The following is a 24570-nucleotide window of genomic DNA, read 5'->3' on the forward strand; positions in this document are numbered from 1 at the left end:
ACTGTTTGCAGATGAAGACAACATTCCACATGTATTATTAGTACAGTAGTAGTAGTAGTTGTAGTTGTAGTAATAGTAGTATTGCCTTACTTCCTCCAAGGAGCTCAATATGGTGTACACCTTTCTCCCCCTCCCCATTCCATCCTCACAACCACCTTGTGAGGTAGGTTAGGCTGAGATGCAGTTACTGGCCCAAGGTGATCCAGTGAGCTTCATGGTCAGGTGTGGGATTTGAACCCAGGTCTCCCAGATCACAGTTCAATACTCTAATCACTATACCACACAGGCTCTGCCTTCTCTTCCCTAGAGAAAGAAGAGCTAGAGTTTGTTACTTCACTGGTTGCTGGCCATTATTTCTGAAAGTGTGGCCCAAATTTATTTCCTGTGCCCCAGCCAAATGCCTTCTGAGGATTTCGCCTGCATTTTACTGAGAAAAAAATAATTTGGCTGAGAGAAAACAGTTAATGCCCAAAAGGAGAGGTCAGCAACTGGTGGACCCTGTTTCAGATCTGCCCAGCAGTTGTTGCCAAAGTTACCCTTGTACAGTAAGCTTGCTTCCACATGTGCTCTCACACCCTTCTCTCTTCTCCATACAGGTAAGCTAGAAGCATCAGAGTTCAAACAGATATACCAGACAGGCAAAAACACTGAATTAGGGTGCAAAGCTGGGCCTGGTTGGGGGGGGTGTCTTAGGGAGAATCCTTGTCATAGCTCTCCCCTTCTAACTCATAACTGTTGGTGCGTAAGCAGTGGCGTAGCGTGGGTTGTCAGCACCCGGGGCAAGGCAAGTAATTTGCGCCCCCTAACCCGTGAATTTGCGCCCCCTAACCCTAACCCCCAGATGTTGCGGCCTGCATATATATATATATATATATATATATATATTAAAAAACAAAGTAAAACTAGAACAGACTACAGAGCTCAGTGACAAACAACCTTACCTGTCACCGTCACCATGTTGTCCAACCATTGATTCAACAATTGACCCACATCCCATGCTCTCCTTTTGAGTAGCTGGGCAGGCACAGCTGTTCATAAGAAGAGCTTGCTGGACCAGATCAATGGCCAGCGTCCTGTTCCCACAGTGGCCAACTAGATGCCGATGGCAAACCCACAAGCAGGACCCGAACACAAGAGCACTCTGTCCTCATGTGGTCTCCCGCAACTAATATTCAGAACCATTGCTGCCTCCAACTATGGAAAGAGAGCAGAGCCACATTGGCCAGTAGCCATTGATAACTATTTGCTCCATGAATTTGTCTAATCCTCTTTTAAAGCCATCTAAGTTAGCAGTCATCGCTGCTTCCTGTAGAATCTAGTTTCAGTTTTGCTTGCCTGGATGGAGACTAGGGATGTGTAGGTGGATGGGTGCGGAAACTAACCTCTGCAAAGTTTAAATTTACATTTGTTGTTCCACCTACTTTTGCATCTGGTCCCACCCACCACTGTCATATGGCCCCAGAGAGGTTGCTCAGAAGGGAGTGTGGCCCCAGGCCACAAAAGGTCCTTACCCCCTGCTCTGTGCCCTAACCTTTAAGTGACACTCCTTGATGTAAGAAACTTGACCTGGGACACATTTGTAATGGGATTACAAGTGACAGGGAGTGTTAACAGGACAGACTTGTTACACTTGTCAAACGGGGACACTGCTGCCACTGTGTTAGCACAAGCCGCAGGTGGATGAAGGACTGGATTAAAGTGCAGGACACATATACAGTGTGCAGGGAAATATGTATTTTTGTCAACCCACCAAATCTTGGCATATGAGGAAACGGAGAGAGGTAAAATACAGTTTTTAAGAGCAGTCTCACATGAAGCTGCCTTGCATCACGTCACACTTTTCTCTCCATCTAGTCCAGTGTTGTCTACTCTGGGCATCAGCTTTCCAAGGTTTCAAGCAGAGTTCTTTCCCAGCACTATCTACCTGGCTGAGTTGCTGAGGTGTTACCAAATGTTAAATGACATCTCAGTTGTTCAGAAATTAAAAAATGTCATCAGCAAATGAGGCCCAAGGGAAGATGGGGGTATACAATATTAGTGGGAAGGGGTTCAGTGGAGAAGAAAGTAGGCAGTATACAGTGGTACCTCGGGTTACAGACGCTTCAAGTTACATACGCTTCAGGTTACAGAAATAGTACCTCGGGTTAAGAACTTTGCTTCAGGATAAGAACAGAAATTGCACTGTGGCGGCAGCGGGAGTCCCCATTAGCTAAAGTGGTACCTCAGGTTAAGAACAGTTTCAGGTTAAGAACGGACCTCCAGAACGAATAAAGTTCTTAACCTGAGGTACCACTGTACTTGGAAGTGCTGGTCATTCACTTCTTCCCCATGACCTTCACACACACAAAATAATTCATTAAAGGAGATGGAGGGCCTGCACCTTAAGTGAGTGAATGTATTAATAGTATGGGACGTATTTGAATGTTGCACGTGATGGTGAAAGTAGATGTGATGTAGGAGGGTTGTGATAAGAGTCTTTCAGGAAAAAAAGAATAGTGGCCCCAAAGTAACCACAAACTAGATTATAATCAAAGCAACATGAGTGGGGGTGTCTACCCTTTCCCTTTCATGCTACTTTCCTTATTAAAACAACACTCCACCCCCCAGCAACTGCTATTTGCTGTTCAGAAGAAAATGTGCCACATCAGTGTACCAGGATTAGACAAATTCATGGAGAATAAAGCTATCAGTTGCTACTAGCCACAATGGCTATGCTCTGCCTCCACTGTTGAAGGCAGTATACCTCTGAATGCCTGTAACTGGGAGCCATAAGTGGGGGGAGTGATGCTTGCAATCAGGTTTTGTTTGCCAGGTAAAATCACGGTGCAGGGGGCACAGAACAGGAGCAGCAAGGGGCATGTCCTGGGGTGGTCTTGATGGCCAGGTAGGCCTGGAGGGCCACATTTGGCCCACCATGCCCACCCACCCACTGCCTGTGTGTAAGATTGCCAGGAAAGATGCATTCCAGAGCCTGAGATTTCAGGGACTCAGACTTGAGACGGAGGGCTGGCCCCAGTGATTATATTTCTTTCATAAAATGTATTGACCAATTGATTGGTGGGGGGGACACTCAACGTGGTTGTCCCACTACCACCAAAACAACGTCTTGGGGCAACCCCTGGTGATGTCATGGAGCAGCCACCGGTGATGTTGTTCAGCATGGCACATTAAGCATTAACAACAGTCACCGAGGGCATGCTATCTGCACACACAAAAACACAAAGACTAACAAATGAGGTTAATTGGGAGATGGGAAGGAACAGACCTCCCTCCAGCAGGGTCTATGCAGTAATTTGCAGCCGTCCACCTGCCGCCTGGAGGGAGGCATGCAAACCTAGAGACTCCAGGTCAGCTATGGCACCCTTACCTGTGTGCCTATTGAATCAAAGGTGTCATGTGAATAATACAGAACAACAGACCACCGATTCTTACTGGCTGAATTACACAAGGCAATGTCATTTCATAACACTTCCAAAGAAGAGCAAAAGAGCAGCATGAAACACCAAAGGAGAAGCAGGGAGTGATACTGTTTTGTCTGGACTGCCCCCCTCCCCCCATTTCCAAATGAGCTGAGCAGCCGTCTGGTTCAGTGGAAGGGCTCATCAATCCAACACGCCTGCCCTCTGGGTCGAAAGAAAAAAAGTGGGGCAGGGGGAGAGAGGAGAGGCACAGCAATCTATTGTATCCAAGTCTCCTAATTTGTGAATTTTGCCATGAAATATTTATTAGTGCTCCTAATTTGCACACAGACACGAAGGAAGGAAGGAAGGAAGGAAGGAAGGTACTGTATAGCGCTGAAAACCAGTTACAATGAAGGTAATCTCACTAGGCATAAATCACTTGTTAAACAGACTTTGAAAGAAGGATTATTAATATTTCTAGAGGCCTTCCCTTCCCCAGCCCCTCTGTGTCACGAGGAAAACCACTCTCCCCACCTCATTGTGCCTGAAATGTGCTTTGTCCTCAGTGTCATCCCAGATGCCTGGAGTGCTCCACTTTGTTCTAGGCCAATGGTCAGGCGTGATGTTGTGCACTGGTGATTCTACAGAGCCTAAAAGGGGCCTTGGTGGAATAGAGAGGAGTGCATCAAGAGTGGCTGCTTAGACGTGACACCCCAAAAAAGAGAGATTTGCATAAAGTCTGCATGTGCTAAATTATGTGTAAATAAGATGCAAATTTAGAAACAATGAGTAGTGCTTCTCCCCCCCCCCAGGGGTACTCAAGAGTAAGGGTGCAAAGGGACATATCTGCACAGCTCAGTTGGTAGAATATGAGACTCTTAATCTCAGGGTCGTGGGTTCTAACCCCATGTTGGGCAAAAGATTCCTGCAATGCAGTGGGTTGGACTAGATGACCCTTACGGTCCCTTCCAACTCTATGATTCTATGATTCTAAGAAAGATCTATGCTGCCCCAGCCAGAAGTAATTGGGATACTGCTTAACTGACACAGGAGATATGCCTGTCTGGCTAGGATTGCTCGGCATGGTGGCAAACCCACAAAAATTACATTAAAAATATCATCACCAATAGCAACGCAATATAGAACAATACTGTATTTTTCTAGAAAATGAGGTGCCGGAACTCACCATGAACGCCTCCTACCTTCTCTTAGAATAGCAATGGCACCCACCTGAGAGGTGCCGGAACTGAGCGAGTTCCGGCTGGAAAAAAGCCCTGACTGTATTGAGAATGCCTGGAAGTGGTGTGAGGGAGATTGCTTTTGCTGTGTAGCATAGTGACACCTGACAATCTGCTATATTTAAATCCCTTCTGAAATCCATCCCTCCTTCCATTGTTTTTAATTTTATTTTTTATTAAAAGATTGTTTCCATATTAAGCATTGTAAGTTTCAAATAATTAGTTTAACTGTTATTTGATCACCATCACTTTGTGTGCCCTCCCCAGAAGACGTCCAGTGGGTGGCAATATGAGAATGGACCTTTTCTACAGTGGCTCTCCATTTTTGGAATTCTCTCCCCAGTGAGGTTTGCCTGGCACCTTCATTGCATATTTTTATACACCAGGCAAAAACATTCATGTGTTTTCTGTTCTTGTTTTGTATTTCAATGTTAATATTTAAAATATTTAATAATATTTAATATTAATATTTTAAATAATTTATATGGTTGTTGTAAACTGCTTTGGGGTTTTACCACAGTCAAGAAATGTATAAGTTCTGTAGGATAAATAAATAATGTAAACACATTGCCAGACTTCCTATATATGCAAGATGTAAACATTTACGTAACCAATTACTTTCATTGTCACTTGTTAGTTCTTTCCCTTGTTACTCAAAAGTCTCCAAGCAACTTGCAACACAAAAATATAACTACATTATACCATTAACAAAATCATACATAGCACCACCTACAAGTCATTACTTGCCTCACCACCACCACTGCGATTCCACACACCAGCCACAAGAAGTGTGTGTGTCTCACAGAAAAACACACATATGAAACATTCATCATAGAACTGTAGAGTTGGAAGGGACCCTGAGGATCATTTAGTCCAATCCCCTGCAGTGCAGGAATAGGCAGCTGTCCCATAAGGGGATCGAACTTGCAACCTTGGCATTATCAGAACCACGCTCTAGCCAAGGGAGCCATCCTACTTCTTAGGCACCTCATGAAAATCCACATTTCAGGCTGCGTGTTTGAAAAAAGATGACGGTTGTATTTTAAGGCTGTATTTCTGATGCACCCACCAGCCAGAGGAAGCGTGTGTATCTCACGCCAACAAAACGCCGTCATCCTACTCTTTAGGCGGCTCATGAAAATCCACATTAATAAGGCTGCGCCGTTTGAGATCAGACGAAGGTTGTCTTTTCAAGGTTTTATTCCGAATCGTGTTTGAATGTTTCTGGAAGCATTCCAGAGAACTTGGGTTAGATGGGGCAGCATATACAGAAGGAGCAACGGAAGAATTACTGGCAGTGAAAAGCACCGGTACCGTTGTGGTGGTTATAAGAGCGAGCCCTTCTCAAGACCTTGCCGCAGTCCCCTTCGCAAAGTTTGGAGGGATGCGTGGAGAGACCTACCTTCAGCCTGCGCCCAGAGCGGAACCCTTTGTGCTACAGGAACGGTTTGCGGGAGGACGCCTTACGGGAGTGCTCCGCGGCGCTCTGGGGGGCCGGTTGCGATGTGAGACCCATGCATAAGGGGGCGGGCGGGCCCCATTCAAAGAGGAGGGTGTTGCGCCATGTTTGCCGGGCTGCAGGACCTCGGAGTGGCTAACGGGGAAGACTTGAAAGAGACGCTGACCAACTGCACGGAGCCGCTGAAGGCCATCGAGCAGTTCCAGGTGCGTGGGCCTCCCTCCCTCCCGTGGCCCTGGAGGCTTAACCTTTGAGGCACCGGCTAGAGATGGTGTGGTTGCATCTTTGTGTTCCCGCGCGAGCCTCGTATAGAAAAGAAAGAAAGCTGCCTCTCGGAGCATGTGCAGAGTGCAATCACGCTTTCGCGTAGGAAACGGCCGTATGGCCATGCCCGGTGGTGGTTGTTTTTAAATGCAAACCGCATACAAAACAAAACAAACACCCAGTATGCAAAAATTGCTTTGGGGTGCAATTCAAGGCACACTTACCTAGGAATAGGTCCCGCTAAACTCAGTAGACGTGCGCAGGATCGTCCTGCAAGGGTATCTAACTCAGTACAGCATATCCTGGCTGGTGCAAGACCTTTTGGTACCTGAGGCAAACTGCAAAATAGTGCTTCTCCTGCCCACCAGGGAAACGTGGAGGCGGGTGGGGATAAATATCTACAATGAGATCTGCTTCCCCAGTGGATTCTGCTACATGAGGCAGTTGCCTCATCTTGCCTTACGGGTGGGTGCAGCTCTTTGAAGGCTTCTCATCGCTTGTTGTTACACATCATTCTGCAACCTTCTGCATGCAGAACATCTGCTGTGCCACTTTAGTTCATAAAGCCCCTCTCCCTGTAGCAATGCAGAGCAGAGTACAGTGGTACCTCGGGTTAAGTACTTAATTCGTTCTGGAGGTCCGTTCTTAACCTGAAACTGTTCTTAACCTGAAGCACCACTTTAGCTAATGGGGCCTCCTGCTGCTGCCTCGCCGCCGGAACCCGATTTCTGTTCTCGTCCTGAAGCAAAGTTCTTAACCTGAGGTACTATTTCTGGGTTAGCGGAGTCTGTAACCTGAAGCGTCTGTAACCTGAAGTGTATGTAACCCGAGGTACCACTGTATGTTTATTCACATGTAAGATCCATTGACTGGTTAAACTTACTTCTTGGTCAGTGTGCTCAGAATTGCAACAGGTCTAGTTCAAGCTCAGAAAGTGGGGAATAGGAAGGGGATGTGAGCAGGATGAGCAACCCACCTGGACCCTGGAGAGCTTTTCAGAACTCTTCAGTGTGGTCAAGCACATGAAGGACATAATCTCCCAGTATGATCCCTCCGTAGAATGCAGCCTAAAGATCTAGTGTGCATTTACGGATAGTGTGCAGCCATACAGGGAGGTGTTTGACCAGCTGGGGAGGCAAAAGCGTCAGCTACCCATCACCATGTTCCTTTATAAGACACCAGCAGCATTACTATCAGCCCACAAGTGCATTTGACCTACAACCAAGCACTTTGGGGTACCAGTCCACTGCCCTTGTCATTGTTTCCACATTGTCCTCTAGCGATGAGGGAGACTGAGAGCCACAATTGCCACCATTCCTGCCTGTCTGTTGAGTGCTGCTGGGTTTTTTTAATGGTTTTTCTAGGGTGTTTACTGGCTTTTCCAATGGGTGTTTCAATTATATGCGATTTGACATATGCATGCGGTACCCTGGAACTTTACCCCCCCGTAAATTGGGAGTTGCCTTAATTCAGAGAAGCAAATGTTGGACTCATGAAAAAGGTTGAACTTTTCCTGATGAAGAGCCAGTTTTGTCTGGAAACATGTTGCCATTATAAATCATTTTATCCACCTTATTACCAATTATCTGTGATTTGACCCTGAAACACAACAATTCATGTAATGGGCAGCGGTGAGTCAATAAACACGCTCTCCTTTGTTTGTGGAGGAGAACCCAGGCACTCCATGTGTGCTAGAAAAATACGGTTTTCATGATGCAGTGGTACTTCGGGTTACATACACTTCAGGTTACAGACTCCGCTAACCCAGAAATAGTACCTTGGGTTAAGAACTTTGCTTCAGGATGAGAACAGATATCGTGCTCCGGTGGCATGGCGGCAGCAGGAGGCCCCATTAGCTAAAGTGGTGCTTCAGGTTAAGAACAGTTTCAGGTTAAGTACGGACCTCCAGAACAAATTAAGTACTTAACCTGAGGTATCACTGTACACTGTTTGCTATCTAGAATCTCTGAGCACCTTACTGGGGATTCACTGGGGTGCTCTTTTTCAGTCTTTCAATGCAGTCTTTCAATTTGTGACGTAAATTTTGTGTTCTGGGGTCCCATGGATTGTAGATGTAGAGAGCCAAACTGGGGGTGACATTCAATTCATATTTGCTTTTAACCTGCAGGGTTTTAAAAAATGTAAATAACAGCAGCTGGAGGATAATTATCAAGACTACAGCGGGTACAGGGGGAAATTCAACCCTTTCATTCCCTGTAGTGGTTCTGAATAAAAATCCTTCCTCTGATGAGGTGATTCATGCCGACCAGTAATTTCCTTCTGATTCTGATAGCACTTTCAGAAGGGGAATATTTTATCAGGAACACAGCAAGGAAGGGAAGGGTTAAAATCATGCACGCACACGCGTGTGTGCGCGCGCACACACACACACACACACTGCAATAGTCAAATGATACATTTGGCCTTTAGGTGTGTTGTTAGATGGGAGGTGGGGGTTTCCTTCAGACCCAGGATAACAGAAAAGTATTTCAGGAGAAAATCATAAGAGCCCTTCTTCCTGACATGCTACTTTCCTAGGCAGCTGGGAGATCTTCCATGTGAGAGCATTCAAACCTGAGTTTTCTTCATCTTCGGTTGAAAGCAGTCCAGTCAGGAAGAGCCGTACAACTCAAAGCAACTGTATTGTGAACCTTGAGAGCCAGTGTGGTGTAGTGGTTAGGAGCAATAGACTTGTAATCTGGGTAACCGGGTTCGCATCTCCGCTCCTCCACATGCAGCTGCTGGGTGACCTTGGGCCAGTCATACTTCTCTGAAGTCTCTCAGCCCCACTCACCTCACAGAGTGTTTGTTGTGGGGGAGGAAGGGAAAGGAGATTGTTGGCCGCTTTGGGACTCCTTCGGGTAGTGATAAAGCAGGATATCAAATCCAAACTCTTCTTCTTCTTGACAATTAAGTCTCTTTTGAGCAGGAGTGGGAAACTTTGTCAATGCAAGGGCTGCTTTCCTTTCTGGTCAACCTTCTGGGGGCCACATGCCAGTGGTGGGCAGGGCCAGATGCAAAACTGAGTGGCACAAAAATTGTAAAAATTACCTTTGTACAGTAGACTAGTTTCTGCACACATTTGAACATCCCTCTCCAATATGTAGGCAAGTAAGAAGCATTGTCAGATAGTAATAATTTATTACCTACCCTTTGCCATCAGGACCCAGGGGACACCGTAAGGAATTCTAAGGGCCAGATAGAGATCCCCAGAGTGCTGCCAGATAGAGATCCCCACCCTTTGCTTTAGAGATAGGAGATCTGCAGCATAATACCTTGACACAGTTTGTGTATGACATTGACAGACAGAAAATGGCATCCTCCTGCCCACTCTTCAGTCCGCCCTGCCATTCCTGGACCTCCACGGCACCCCCAGGCTTGAGTTCCACCAGTCTGTGTTTGATGAGCTGAGGGAGAAGCTGCTGGAGAGGGTCTCATCCATCGCCTCTGAAGGAAAGGTTGATGAAAGGTATGTTTGGAATACTTCTGTGGGGAAGGACATCTTCCTGTTCTTTTTGTAGTAGCGCTAAACATGTGGCGCTGTGGGTTAAACCACAGAGCCTAGGACTTCCCACGACGGGGTGAGCTCCCGTTGCTTGGTCCCTGCTCCTGCCAACCTAGCAGTTCGAAAGCATGTCAAAGTGCAGGTAGATAAATAGGTACCACTCCGGCAGAAAGGTAAACGGCGTTTCTGTGCGCTGCTCTGGTTTGCCAGAAGCGGCTTTGTCATGCTGGCCACATGACCCGGAAGCTGGACTCCGGCTCCCTCGGCCAGTAAAGCAAGATGAGCACCGCAACCCCAGAGTCGGTCATGACACAAGGAGTACATGTGAAAAGGATCTAGGAGTCTTGGTTGACCACAAACTTGACATGAGCCAACAGTGTGACGCGGCAGCTAAAAAAGCCAATGCAATTCTGGGCTGCATCAATAGGAGTATAGCATCTAGATCAGAGAGCCAGTGTGGTGTAGTGGTTAAGAGCGGTAGTCACGTAATCTGGGAAACCGGGTTCGTGTCTCCGCTCCTCCACATGCAGCTGCTGGGTGACCTTGGGCCAGTCACACTTCTGTGAAGTCTCTCAGCCCCACTCACCTCACAGAGTGTTTGTTGTGGGGGAGGAAGGGAAAGGAGAATGTTAGCCGCTTTGAGACTCCTGAAGGGGAGTGAAAGGCGGGATATCAAATCCAAACTCTTCTTCTTCTTCTTCATCAAGGGAAGTAATAGTGCCACTGTATTCTGCTCTGGTCAGACCTCACCTGGAGTACTGTGTCCAGTTCTGGGCACCACAGTTCAAGAAGGACACTGACAAACTGGAACGTGTCCAGAGGAGGGCAACCAAAATGGTCAAAGGCCTGGAAACGATGCCTTATGAGGAACGGCTAAGGGAGCCGGGCATGTTTAGCCTGGAGAAGAGGAGGTTAAGGGGTGATATGATAGCCATGTTCAAATATATAAAAGGATGTCATATAGAGGAGGGAGAAAGGTTGTTTTCTGCTGCTCCAGAGAAGCGGACACGGAGCAATGGATCCAAACTACAAGAAAGAAGATTCCACCTAAACATTAGGAAGAACTTCCTGACAGTAAGAGCTGATCGACAGTGGAATTTGCTGCCAAGGAGTGTGTTGGAGTCTCCTTCTTTGGAGGTCTTTAAGCAGAGGCTTGACAACCATATGTCAGGAGTGCTCTGATGGTGTTTCCTGCTTGGCAGGGGGTTGGACTCGATGGCCCTTGTGGTCTCTTCCAACTCTATGATTCTATGATAATGGTCAGGGGTCCCTTTACCTTAAACATGTTCTGCATGCCTCTCTTGTCCCACACTCCAGATACAAGAAGCTGGAAGACCTCTTGGAGAAGAGCTTTCCTTTGGTCAAGGCGCCATCAATCCAACCTGTGGTGATGTGTGTCATGAAACACCTGCCCAAGGTACACTGAATCACTAGCATTCAATCTTTGGCATTGCCTGATTTTGGGGAAAGCTGCCTATGCCTGGAAATTGGTATTGGGCCTAGGATTCTGTATTCTCATGGGGATGGGGTGTAGCTCAGTGTCAGGAACATAAGAAGCTTTCTTATATGGAGTCTGGTTGAATTAGTCCATCTAACTTAGTATTGTTTATTCTGACTGGCAACAATTCTCCAGGTTTTCAGGCCAGAGTCTTTCCCAGCCCTTCCTGAAGATTCTGGGGATTGAACCTGTGCAAAGCAGATGCTCTACCATTGAGCTGTGACCCTTCTAGAGCATCTGCTTTGCAAATATATCTGGAATGTCTTGAAAGGCAGCCAAGAAGTTTCTTTCATAGAAAATATAACAAGGCATTGCATCGCATAAAAAAATACAGCAGTAACTACAATAAAAAGTCAGTAACGTTAACAGTAAAAACTTGTGTGTATTACAAAGACCAGTTTTTGCCAGGCACAGGTGCCCCTTACTAATCTTCCAAGGCCAGAGAATTAAAATTAATGGGAAGCAGGTGGTTCCTCCTTCAAGATAGGAGGAGTGGGAGTTCACTGTCTTGAAGGTTCCATCAGTTGAGCATCATGATTGGTTACATCAAGTCATGGGTTTGGGGCCAGTTTTGCTTAAATCTGACGAGTTATCTTCCTTCTCGCGCTGTAGTTATGCTGCTGAATTGAAAACTGATACTCTGCGTAGCTGCGTAAGTGTTTGTTCAGTCGTTAGCCAGATAAGAAAGCTCTGGTGTTTTTTAAGCTTCCAAGTTACTTTACTTTGTGCTGTTACCATAAATCTTTTTTTAAGCCTGTAACTTTCCTTTAATAGAACTTTAAAATATTTTTATATAGAAGTTTGTTCTTTTTTAATGTATTTTTATTGAAGATTTTCTTGATTTACAAAGGTATGTGCAGTGTCTCTCGCTCTCATATTTTTTCCCCACGTAACGCTTTTTAAAAAAAATCTGTTTCATTTGTTGAGACGTTAGGAAGAATAGGGGGAAAGAGGTGGAGGGGGGAAAGATGAGTGGGGGTGGGGTGGGGTGGTGATGTTTCTATTTTACTTAATATATGTGGGGTTTTGTGTCAGCGTTGCTTGTGCGGGTTCTCTGCTGTTCACTTGTGTTCCTTTGGTGGTGAGAGAGTTGGGGTTGGCCTAGGGTGTGGCTGTTCATTTGTGGTTGGCTGTGGTGGTCTTTGTTTTCATGTGTGAGTAGGGTGGGAGGGTGTTTTGGATTAGGTTAGCCATATTGATTTGTATGCTGTTGGTGGATTTTTGCCATTGTCTTGTTGGGTTGTGTATGTGATAAAGGGGAGCCATACAGGGTGAAGGCATCTTCTATTTGTCCCTGTGTCAGTTTGTTTATTGGTTAATTTTTCTAGTAAGGCTGTTTCCCATACTATTTGGTACCATTGGTCCATGCTTATTCCTGACAGGTCTCCAGTGTCTGGTTATGTTTCTGGCTGCTGAGAGTAGGTGGGTTATGAGTTCTTTGTGGTGTAAGTGGGCATTATTGTCTTGAAAGATGTTTAGTAGGGCCATTTCTGGGGTGATTTCTAATACTTGCTTGGTTATTTTACATATTTCTCATATGACTGTTGTCCAGAATAGTTGGATTTTGGGACACTCCCACCCACCACATGTGGATATATGTGCCTGTAGAGGTGCACCCCCTCCAGCATTTTGGTGAGGTTCCTGGGCATATTAGCGCTAGTTTTCTTGATGTTAGGTACCACCTGTAGGTGATTTGCAGAGTGAGTTCTTTTCTTTTTGTTGATATGGATTTAAAGGGGGGTTTAGACCACACTCTGGTCCATTGAGTGAGGTTAATCTTGTAACCTATGTCATCCTCTCATTGTTTTTTGATTGTGTCTGGGGAGTTTGTGGGATTTTGGAGTAGTATTTTGTATATTGCGGATACCATCCCCTTACCGTATCCCTTTGTTGTTAGGAGGAAGTTTTCGAAGGTTGTTAGGGGCCTAGTTGCTGCTGATTTTACTACTGGATTGTTTAAGAGGGCAAAGAAGTTTGTTCTTTGAGTTACTGGACCTACTCAGCTTGATTACGTTCCAGAGATGGGTCAGTCTCCACAAACTCCATCAGAAGTTCTCAGTGATTGAGGTGGAGCAAAAGGAATCAGGCAGCCCTGCCTTTTTCCTGAAAGTCAGCCAACAAGTTTCCTTAAATAATAGTAATAACTAATTTGGAGTGTTGAAAGAGCATTGTGATAAAAATGCCAGCTCTTAAATGCAAAGGATGCTGTTACCAGGGTCTCATGAAGGGACCAACCTTATGATTAACTCTCACTGAAATTCTCTCCTAACTGTGTGTCTGGCCACAGGTGCCAGACAAGAAGCTGAAGTTGGTGATGGCTGACAAGGACCTGTACAAAGCATGTGCCGTGGAGGTGAAGCGTCAGATTTGGCAGGATAACCAGGCCCTGTTTGGTGACGAGGTGTCCCCTCTGCTGAAGCAGTACATCCTGGAGAAAGAAAATGCCTTGTTCAGCTGTGACCTCTCTGTCCTGCACAACTTCTTCAGCCCTACTCCCAAAATGAGGCGCCAAGGCGAGGTGAAGCCCAAGCACCCAGCGCATTGGTTTGAGCATTGAGGCTGGGAGTGGGAAACTGGGTTCTTTTAATAAATCGGGGGTGGGGAACCTTTTTCAGCTCATGGGCCAAATTCTCTTGTAGGTAGCCTTCTGGGGGCCACGTGCTATTGGTAGGCAGGGTAAGAGGCAAAAGTGGGTGGAGCAATGAATTTTACCTTTGCACAGTAGGTTTGTTTCTGTGTGCACACACTCACACCCCAGCTCTGTCCTCCATCCGTGCAAGCAAAAGGCTATATCGGAGTTCAGAGACGCATTCCAGCCAAGTGGAAGCGCTCGAGGGTGCAAAGCAGAGCCAGTTGAAGGGTGTGGCCTGGAGAGAGTCCTGAGGACCAGATAGTTTATAGCTGCATTTGGCCCCTGGGTGTTCCCCAGCCCTGTAATAACTGGTGAGCCCTAGTATCAGACTCAAGATTTGAAAGATCAAATATCAATCCCTTCGACCTCAAGACTCCCTGAGTGACTCTCAGCCAGTTCCTATCTCACTTAGGCTACCCTCCCTCTTAGGGTTGTTGCGAGGATAAAATGCAGTGAGGGGAGGCTATATATGCTGCTGTGATGTTATTGAGTTAGATTAGAAGGATGACCTGTTAAATATTAAATGAATAATTTGTGTTCTGCTCTGAAGCTTGCAGAGTGATGTGGGGGCCAAATCTCAAAAAGTGTGATATAGAGGATTAGAGCACTAGACAAGGATTGGGGAGAGACCTGAGTTCAAATTTCCTACTGAGAGAACCTAAATGACTCAACGTTGCAGCCGTGATTTTAAGCCCCGGTGTTCCCCATTAGAACGTTTGGGTGATGCTCCAGCCTCAGGTTTCTTTTCTGTCTTTGGGATTGAAGGTGGTCCAGAAGCTCACCCAAATGATTGGGAAGAACGTGAAACTCTACGACATGGTGCTGCAGTTCCTGCGGACTTTGTTCCTGCGGACACGCAATGTCCATTACTGCACGTTGCGGGCAGAGCTCTTGATGTCACTGCATGACCTAGATATCAGCGAGATCTGCTCGGTTGACCCCTGTCACAAGGTATGGGTGCAAGGACTCAGGTGCGTGCAGTTGTGGGGGTGCCCCCAGTTAGAAACAAGACCTCTTAACTCCTTGTCGTCTTTTCAGAGGGGTGGAGCAACTCCCCAAGGAGGCAAAGTTACAATAGGCCAATACAGACAGTTCAGAACACATCTTTCCACAATGGTTAATTGATGTCTGATTTCCCACGCTTTATATGATTATATTCATTTCTGTTGAAAACCATGTTGATATTTTTTAATGGAAGAGTACATAAATAATTTTATAAACAATAAATAAATAAATAAATAAATTTGGGGCTTTTTTAGTTCAGAGAAAAGACAATGACCTGCTCTGAGACCCCACAGCTAATTCTCCCCTGGTCTCCTCGCTGGTCCAAGTAGGACCAATTCAGCCAGCTAGCCCTGGGGGTTATGTAATGCTTATTTCCCCTAAATTGATTTTTGAATTTTATTGTTATTCATGTTCTTATACTGTATTTTATGCTGCTTTTATAATTGTTTTAAATTTGTTGTTAGCCACCCTGAGCCCGGTTTTTGAACTGGGAAGGGCGGGGTATAAATAAAAATTTATTATTATTATTATTATTATTATTATTATTATTATTATTATTAAGTAAGAGGCAATGTGTTGGAAGTAGATGGTTGTTTTTTAAAATGCACAGTATGGAGAAAGAGAAAATTTCAGAGGCCTTGTGGGCACCAGGGAGAGATCTTGAGAAAGCCACCATGCTCAATGGCACCACATGTTGGCACAACCTTGCTGCAATGGTCTCTTGTCTGTTCCTTAGGAAAGGAAATTAACCTGTGTGTTCTCTAAGGGTGAGTGTCCCCACAGAGTGTGCTAAATCTTTTGCTTCTTTGGCAGTTCACCTGGTGCCTGGATGCCTGCATTAGAGAGAGGTTTGTGGACAACAAGAGGGCCAGAGAGCTGCAAGGCTTCCTTGATGGAGTGAAGAAAGGGCAAGAGCAAGTCCTGGGGTGAGTTGTTGCAAATCAGGTGGTCCAGCCTTGCTTCTTTCTCTGTACAGAGTGTCTCTCCATTTTCATAGAGAGGGAAAAACTCATTTAATTAGCACCAACAGATTTCATAGTGTGGGTTCACCAGGTTATGAGTTACCCACACAAATCTGAGACTGGGTGTTAAAGGAATTAATATTTTGAAAAGGGTTGTGGTAGGAGTGGAAATATTCCTGAGGGGAAGGCACAATGTTCCATCACCTGTTTTGGTAGTAACGTGTTTTTGGAAAGAGGAACTTGTGACTCCTTCAGATATTCCTGGACTATTACTAATGTACTGTCTGCCCTTCACCAACAAATCCCAGGTCAGGTTACAACAATTTAAAATTCAGAATTAAAAATGGTTATAACAGATTTACAGCCACAGGAATATTGGGGGGGGGGCTGGAAAAAAAACACATCTCGTGTGTCAAAGGCCAGGATAAAGAGGTGCAAATTTTGATAGCCAAGTTGCTCACCTGGGCAAAATGAGTTGAGCTTATAACACCCATCCTGGCCTGATTGCACTGGCTGCCAATTAGTTTCGAGGTCCAATTCCAGGCTCAGGATCTCAATACCTTAAGGACCTCCTCTCCTCCTACAAACTGACTCAGACCCCACACTTGTCTTCCAAGGCCCTTCTCTGTGTTCTTTTTTTTATTATTCTGTGTAATTGTGTTTTTAATGTTGTATGTTACCCCGGGATCTTCGGATAAAGGGTGGTACATAAATTGAACAAATAATACATAATAATCTTCAGCATTTGCCAGAAGTTGCATGATGAAGGTACCAGCTGCACCTCTGTGGGGAGGGAATTCCATAACGTACGGGCTGCCGTAATGATGCCCTCCCCTGGGCCACCACCCTAAACTACCCTTAGTTTTAAAAATACTTTTATTAATATTATAGTATTATACTTGGTAGCCAAGATACATCAAGCCAGCTTGTTTGTCAAGAAAAAAAGAAATCGAGTAGTTAGGAAAAGGGAAAGGGAAATGACATTTGAAGGTGAAAAGGGGCAGCATAGCAAAATCTTCTGAGAGAGGTTGAACTACCAAGAGGCCTCCCTCTTCTGAACTTAACATCCTAAAGACTACAACTCCCATCATCCCTGCCCACTGGCCATGCTGGCTGAGGCTGATGGGAGTAGGAGTCCTACCACATCTTCAAGGCCACCACTGTTATAGAGGAGTTGTGTTTGAGCTGTATTTATTGAATTTATATACCTCCCGATACCCGAAGGTCTCAGGGTGATTCACAGAACAAAATCATAATATAAAACCACAAAATATATAATCAAAAACAATAACACTCCCCCCCCCCCCCGGAAAAACCCCACGTTTTAAAAGGGCATAGGATGTCAATCAGATCAACCAAAGGTCTGGTTAAAAAGGAATGCTTTTGCCTGGTGCCTAAAGGTGTATAATGAAGGCGCCAGGCAAACTTCCCTGGGGAGAGCATTCCACAGATGGGGAGCCACTGCAGAGAAGGCCCCGTTCTTGTGTTGCCACCCTCCGGACCTCTCGAGGAGGAGGCACACAACGAAGGGCCTCAGAAGATTATGCCAGGGTCTGGGTAGGTTCATATGGGAAGAGGTGGTCCTTGAAGTATTGCAGTCCTGAGCCATTTAAGGCTTTATAGGTCAAAACCAACACTTTAAATTGGGCCCGGAAACTAATTGGTAGCCAGTGCAGTCAGACCCAGATCTGTGTAATATGCTCAAACCGTCTTGCTCTGGTATGCAACGTGGTTGCTGAATTCTGCGCTACCTGAAGTTTCTGAACTGTCTTCAGAGGCAGCCCTACGTATAACGCATTGCAGCAATCTAACCTGTAGGCCTTTAGCTGAAGATCATTGATTGCCCATAAGTAGGCTGGCGCTGAGAAGCCAGCAGAGCATCTCTTTTTAAAAAGCTCATTTACATGTGATTAAAAAGTGTCCTTTTTAATCTGGGAGTCTGAGAACTCCCAGTTGCAATACCTGTTTAATTAAATGGAAGGTACGCCTGGTAACATTCACATTTACAGAGAGATCTTCCTCCATATTTTCAAAGGCTACATATGTAGATGGCTACAATAATATCCTTATTATTTGACGGACTTTCTGGCTTTCAAAAGGAGCCAGAATAATAATTTTGTGTGAGCAAACCTATTTCAGTTGTGGGCCTATGTGTTTGATGTGCTGTCACTTTCTGTCCACCTTACCCCAACAGGGATTTATCCATGATACTGTGTGATCCGTTTGCCATCAACACCTTGGCTCTGAGCACCATCCGCCACTTGCAAGAACTGATTGGGCAGGATATGTTACCCAGGGTGAGTGAGACATTGATGGCCTCCCAGATAGTCAGCAACTGAAGGCCCCAGGATCACATCTCCACCCCACCCCCCGCAATTGTACCATTCCATCTTCCCCAGTTGCCAAGAGAAATGTGCAGAAGACTTGCATAGCAGTCTGTAGTCAGAATGGGGATCTGGCCTGATTGACCACTGTGGGATACAGGATGCTGGACTATATGGGAACATAGGTAGCTGCCTTATTGGTCCATCTAGCTCAGCGTTTGCCTACGCTGGCTGGCAGCTGCTCTCCAGGATTTCAGGCTGAGGACATTTCAAGCCCTACCTGAAGATTGAGCCTGGGACCTTCTGCGTGCATGAAAGATGCTCTTCCCTTCCAACAATAAAGCCTTTGATCTGATATCCTGCAGGACTCTAAAAGTTCTTCAGGATTTGAAAAGGGTGCTGATGAGTTACTTTGCTATTCTTGAATTTTCAGGAAAGCCCCGATCTTCTGCTTCTCTTGAGGATGTTGACACTGGGACAGGGAGCCTGGGACATGATTGACAGTCAGATCTTTAAGGAACCCAGAATGGTAAGAGTGCCCGTGTGCATCACTTTGAGCTGCCTGTGATGCTTAAGATTTAATTCTCGCTTAGAGTGTCACGCTGTAGAAGAGCTGGACCTCTCCAGACACGTATTTCTGCGAGTGCTTCTCCCAGGTCTGGGCTGGACATCAGTAATGATTGTGTAGGCCAGAGATAGGAGATGTGGTTGTGTGCAAGCTGGAGTGTAATGGGTTTAGGGGTTGCTCGTGCATAAGTTGCCGCCACTCCTGGCTAGGTTACCTGGTTGAACCCTTTCTGACTGAACAGCCTCTAGCATCGTGACTGTCTCAGTCGCTGGCAGAATCCATCAGTGGGCGTTTCTTGAACTTCTTCCAGCACAAAAATTCTTTGACGCCTAGTCTCCGCCTAGTCTCCCTGCGCAGAAGCCTTCTGCACAGGGAGGGTGTGGGCAGCAGAGGGCCTGTACTCTCTCTGCTGGTCTGCGGTGAGGAGTCTTGGAGCCTCCTCTCCGATTCCCCCATCTGCCCCCCTTCTCCACTGATTTCCTTCCCCAGCAAATGGGCTGCCCCTCTCCCTACTGGGACCCTCTCCGGCATCCCTCTGGAGCCTTCCCTCCGCCTCTAGCTCTGATGGCAGTTCCCTGACATGGAGGTACAGCACTAGATTTGAGAGGCAGGGCAGGTAGCAAGGGAAATCTGGAGGGGGGGAGAAGAGAATCTACAAAGGAGCAGAGGAAGTGGCCCATTTAGCTCAGTTTTGTCTGTACTGACTGGCAGTGGTTCTCCAGGGTTTCAGATGAGGGATACTCCCAGCCCTACATGGAGATGCCAGGGATTGAACCTAGGACCTTCTGCATTCAGAGCAGGTGCTCTGCCACTGAGCCACTGCCGTTCCCCATGTGACACTTCTGCATAGCTTCTAAATGAGAAAAGTTGCTCAGAGTGGTAGCCCAGACTTAGCAAATCTGCTTTACAGGGCCTGTTGCTTCTCCATCGGTTTGGAAGGTCATCTGTTTTCGGGCTGTAGGGCAGGGGTTGGGAACCTGTGACCCAGATGCTGAACTACAGCTTCCATCACCCTGGACCATAAGCCATGCTGACTGATGGGAGTTAAGAGTCCCACAGCATTTGGAAACCCACAGGTTCCCACCGTCCCTGCCTTCCATTTTCTGACCATTGACCCTCACTTTCCTTCTCTGCTCCTCAGGAAGTAGACTTGATTACCAGGTTCCTACCACTGTTGATGTCTTTCGTGGTGGATGACCACACGTTCACCGTTGACCAGAAGCTGCCTTTGGAAGACAAGGGCCCAGCAACTTACCCCACCACAATCCCAGATTTATTTCCCAAGTGAGTCATATCAAACACTGAAGCGTCTTGCCATTTAAGTCCTCTTTGCGAGCAAAGCAGTGGAGGTGTGTCCAAAAAGACCCATAAGGAAGGGAACTAACTCCGTGGCCAGAGAAAGTGGAGAGCTATGGGGGGGGGGGGAGAGACCATAACGGGTTGAAGTAATCTGTTTCCTGTCGCTCTAGCCAGAAGAGAGCTTTAGGCTCCATCCCACCTCCAGGGATGGCTCCACATTTGAGGAGGCTGTGGCCTCTAGTGCTGAACTCATTCACTGGAGATTTTTAACTAGAGGTTGGCTGGCCATCTGTTAGGGATTTTTTCACTGTGATTCCTGCAATCCAACTCTGCAATTATATGATTCTATGAATCTAACATGTATGTGCAGCCAGTGCTTCCTTCAGTTGGCTGGGCTTGGAATCTCTGGCTTGCATCTGAGTTAATCTTCCCAATTGTTTTCAAGGGCATCTACTCTGAGTAGGACCAGCATGGGACACCACCAGTTCTCTCTTAAACTCCAAAGATGTTTGTAGCTAGAGCAATGAACATTTGAATCCAATTCACTCTGTTCGTTCCTGGAAATAGTGGGGAATGGCAGCTTAAAACTCTTTTGCACCCTAGATTTCTGCAAGAGCACCGGATCGCCTGCGAGATTGGGCTATACTACGTGCTTCACATCACTAAGCAGAGGAACAAGAATGCTCTTCTCCGGATGCTCCCCGCCCTTGGTAAGTTGCCCTTCCAAAGGATCTGCCGTTCGGCCCGGACACTTCGGTCCAGTGCCAAGTGCCAAACTTTTAGAAGACATCTAAAGGCAGCCCTGTTTAGGGAAGCTTTTAATGTTTAATAGGTTATTGTATTTTAGTGTTCTGTTGGAAGCCGCCCAGAGTGGCTGGGAAAACTCAGCCAGATGGGTGGGGTATAAATAATAATAATAATAATAATAATAATAATAATAATAATAATTATTATTATTATTATTATTATTATTATTATTATTATTATTACTACTACTACTACTATTATCTCCCTCCTTTGTTTCCCAAACAGTTGCCTGCAGAACCGAGCGATATTGCCAACTCAGTTGTACTTAGAGTAGACCCCCCCACCCCACCCCAATGAATGGGCCTGAGTTAGTCACATCCATCATGTTCAGTGTGTCTGTTCTGAGTAGGATTAGATTTTAGCTACAACCCAGAACAACCAGATACAAGAGAGCTAGCATGCCAGTCTCAGAGTTGGTTGCATATGGCTCAGTACAACTTAGAACATGTCACACATAAAGAGAGGGATCCTGCCTTGGTCCTTCTGTGTGCAAGGTGGATGCTTCGGCCCTTCCCTGATCTGCCTGGGAGAAAGGTGGGATAGAAATGTGCCTGGTTAAAAGGATTGCCTCTCAGGATCACCTGGGGATTCTCTGTTGCTGCTTTGGTCCTGCAGGGGAGACATTCAATGATCTGGCCTTCGGTGACATCTTCCTGCACCTGTTCACCAGCAACCTCACCCTCCTCAGCGATGAGTTTGCTCAAGAGGAGTTCTGCACTAGCCTTTTTGATGACTTCTTCCTCCCCACCTGCTTGAGGTACTGTCTTTTTCTGAAACAGCCTCACATGGCTCTCAGTGAGAGAATTTGCAGGCAATGGCCTGGTGCTGTCATTGAACTGGGCTGTATTCAATCTACTGTTTGTAATGCCCGCAAAAAGCTTTTGTTTGTTTATTTAGGCAAGCCTACCCGATTATGCTGTTTTGTTGGGCGATTTTTGTTTTTTTAAAAAAACTGAGATTGTATCTATTTTTTTCATAAATGTTATCTACCTTTTTAAAAAAAATTCAATTTTATTAGCATTTTCTTAAGAATGCTCTATATTTTCTTCTGCAAGCCATTTTAAAGGGTTTGGGGTTTGACCAGCCCCCTCCACAATAAGGGCCACCTGCTCCCCACTACAGCAATGTACCCAGAGGGAACAGATGGGGAGTGGACTGCCCCAACCCCCCAGCCAAGAGTCCTTCAGCTTCTAGGCTTTTCATCTCTTCTGCTACTTAACAGGAAGGAGAATGTACATAGACACGTACTGAGGCTCCTGCTTCACCTCCACCACAAGGTGGCACCTGCCAAGTTGGAGTTCCTGCAGAAGTCACTGGAGCCTCCCAAGCAGGTAAAGTGGTGGTGGGGGGATATGGAGTGAACATAAGTACCACAGTCATTTGTTTTGCCCTGAATGATTTTCTTGGAAGGCACGCTATGCTTTGAACCGGAAGCCATATCTGGATTTGTACACATGGACACAGACACTTCTGGTAGGGACTCTCAGACCCCACCCTGGGATCTAATGTGGCGTTCCAGGTCTTTCTATATGGGCCTCGCAACTATCACCAGCCACACCTTTCACTCGTCCTGCTTTGTACCCGAAAGGGGTGAGACCTTTGGTGTAGAGGTAGCTGTTACCTTGGAAGAATCTGAGACTGGTGGGAGGTGGGTTCTGAATCCAGGAGGTACCACTTCAGGCTACCTGATTGGCAAGCTCAAACTTTGCATTGTGGCCTGCATTTATCACCAGTGGACCTTCCTGTCTCGGATGGTCACTCCTCTGTGTCAGATCTAGCTCAGTATTGTCTTCCCGGACTGACGGTGGCTCCCCAGGGTTCCAGACAGGGAGTCTTTCCCAGCCCTACCTGGAGATGCCAGGGATTGAACCTGGGAACTTCTTTTTTTTAAAAGATATTTATTAAAATTTTTAAGATATTACGGTAAAAATGAAAAAATACAAGACAAAATACAAAATAAAAACACCTTAATTTTCCGTTGCATATTTTTCTTACACTTATTTTCCCGGACCTCCTTATACCTCCCTTTTTTGTATTCCACTTCAATTTGTTAGTTCAGCAAATCCTTGCCAATAAGCTTTTACCCATTTATAAACCTTTTTTTTTTCATGTCTCTTAAAGCATTGCAGCTGGAAACCACTTACCGTATTTTTTGCACCATAACATTCACTTTTTTCCTCCTGAAAAGTAAGGGGAAATGTCTGTGCGTGTTATGGAGGGAATGCCTACGGGTGGCATGCCTACGGATTTTCCTCCTCTAAAAACTATGTGCGTGTTATGGTCGGGTGCGTGTTATAGAGCGAAAAATACGGTAATTTCTATCCAACATCATTCTAACATTCATTAATTTTGAACCTGGGAACTTCTGCATGAAGCAAATGCTGTACCACTAAGGACACAGTGCAATCCATACCACATATACTTGAGAGTGAGGGAATGGTGCAGTCTTTTGGGCCGTAGAGTTCAAAACCTAAATTCAAGGCCACCTGCCTTAATGGAGGATACAGAGGAGCGGGGAAAGGATGCAGAGAAAATAGCCTCATGTACAAAGGTGCAATTTGCATTCACTCAATGCCCCCGATCCATAGGTTCCCCCACTCCTAAAGGAGAGTTTCATTGACTGTCAGACATACCATTATCTCCTCGGCAACGTTTCCAGGTCCGCCTTCCTTGGTGCCATTTGCTTTATTCATAATTTTGCACAGTCCCCCGGCTCAACAACTAAACACAGCTGATGGATAAACACACCTTTGAAAGTGTGTGTATATGTGTTTAAACAGACAGCCTACAAGAAATAGTGGGAAGAAATGCTAGTAACAGCTAGAGTTAAAGTGTGATTTAACAGCTTCAGGTTTTGAGGTTTCTTCACCTTTGTAACTTGTGTTTTTGTCGGGCAGAGTGGAGAAGCCTTGAAGGAGCTTTACAACCAGCTCATTGAGAAACTGGAACTCCGCAAGCCCAGCCCTGTCCAAGGCGCCGCCGAAACTCCAACTGTGGACTTGCCCCTGCCAACAGCGGCTCCTCCACCCTCACTCTAGGCTGCGCTTCCCCGAGCCTATACGACAAAGTTTATTGTGTTGATCTCCTAGCAGAGACCAGACCCACGTCTTGATGCTTGAAACACTCCAGTCATAACCTTTTGCCTGTTTTTTGGATTGGGGTTGCCAAATCTCATCTGGCCTGTTGCCCCAGAAGACAGCTCTGCCCTCAAGATTGGCCTTCTAGGGCAAAATTGATACAGCTGTCCTTATTTGATTTGTAAACAGCTTTGGGGGTATAAAAAATAAATATAATAGCTGTAATAATAATAATGGATTTGGTATTATGGGGAGAGGAAACTGACCATGTATGTATTTTTTGTATTTTTTTTAGATGTTTGCATATAGAAGCCTTGTAATTTAATGGGAATGAATTATTTGTGAAGCTTGGCTTCTCTTTTTTTTTATTAAATATTTTCTTGGTTTACAAAAGTATGTGCAATGTCTCTCTCTTTTTTCAAATAACATTTTGTACAGATCAGTTTCATTTGTTGAGACATTAGGAAGTAAAGGGGGAAAGAGTTGGGGGGGAAAGGTGAGTGGGGGGTGGGGTGGGGTGGGGTGGCAATG

At 45.8% G+C, this 24570-nt stretch overlaps 1 protein-coding gene across 2 annotated transcripts; it reads left to right on the forward strand.

Annotated features, from left to right (window-relative positions):
* The first annotated feature begins 6100 nt into the window (after nt 1-6100).
* Nucleotides 6101-24432, forward strand: NELFB (negative elongation factor complex member B). 2 transcript variants are annotated; one of them, XM_083485912.1, is made up of 13 exons: nt 6101-6304; nt 9668-9831; nt 11185-11284; nt 13653-13883; nt 14763-14948; nt 15816-15928; nt 18159-18261; nt 18722-18817; nt 19998-20140; nt 20759-20865; nt 21578-21719; nt 22185-22293; nt 23860-24432. In XM_083485912.1, exons 1-13 carry the CDS (start codon nt 6203-6205, stop codon nt 23998-24000), a joined length of 1737 nt encoding a protein of 578 aa, XP_083342038.1. In that variant the 5' UTR covers nt 6101-6202; the 3' UTR covers nt 24001-24432. The 2 variants fall into 2 exon arrangements, with proteins under 2 accessions (XP_083342038.1, XP_083342039.1); XM_083485913.1 differs by lacking the exons at nt 6101-6304; nt 9668-9831; nt 11185-11284 and adding an exon at nt 11299-12017.
* The last annotated feature ends 138 nt before the right edge of the window (nt 24433-24570 follow it).

This window comes from Podarcis liolepis, assembly GCF_965112155.1.
Source record: "Podarcis liolepis genome assembly, chromosome: Z".
NCBI classification, from domain to species: Eukaryota; Metazoa; Chordata; class Lepidosauria; order Squamata; family Lacertidae; genus Podarcis; species Podarcis liolepis.

What these genes read in the sequence shown, in the direction of transcription:
- NELFB (XM_083485912.1), top strand. Translation starts at nt 6,203, where the DNA reads ATGTTTGCCGGGCTGCAGGACCTCGGAGTGGCTAACGGGGAAGACTTG. An exon ending in GAAGGAAAGGTTGATGAAAG is followed by an intron (nt 9,832 to 11,184) that starts GTATGTTTGGAA and finishes CCCACACTCCAG; the next exon opens with ATACAAGAAGCTGGAAGACC. An exon ending in CACTGGAGCCTCCCAAGCAG is followed by an intron (nt 22,294 to 23,859) that starts GTAAAGTGGTGG and finishes TTTGTCGGGCAG; the next exon opens with AGTGGAGAAGCCTTGAAGGA.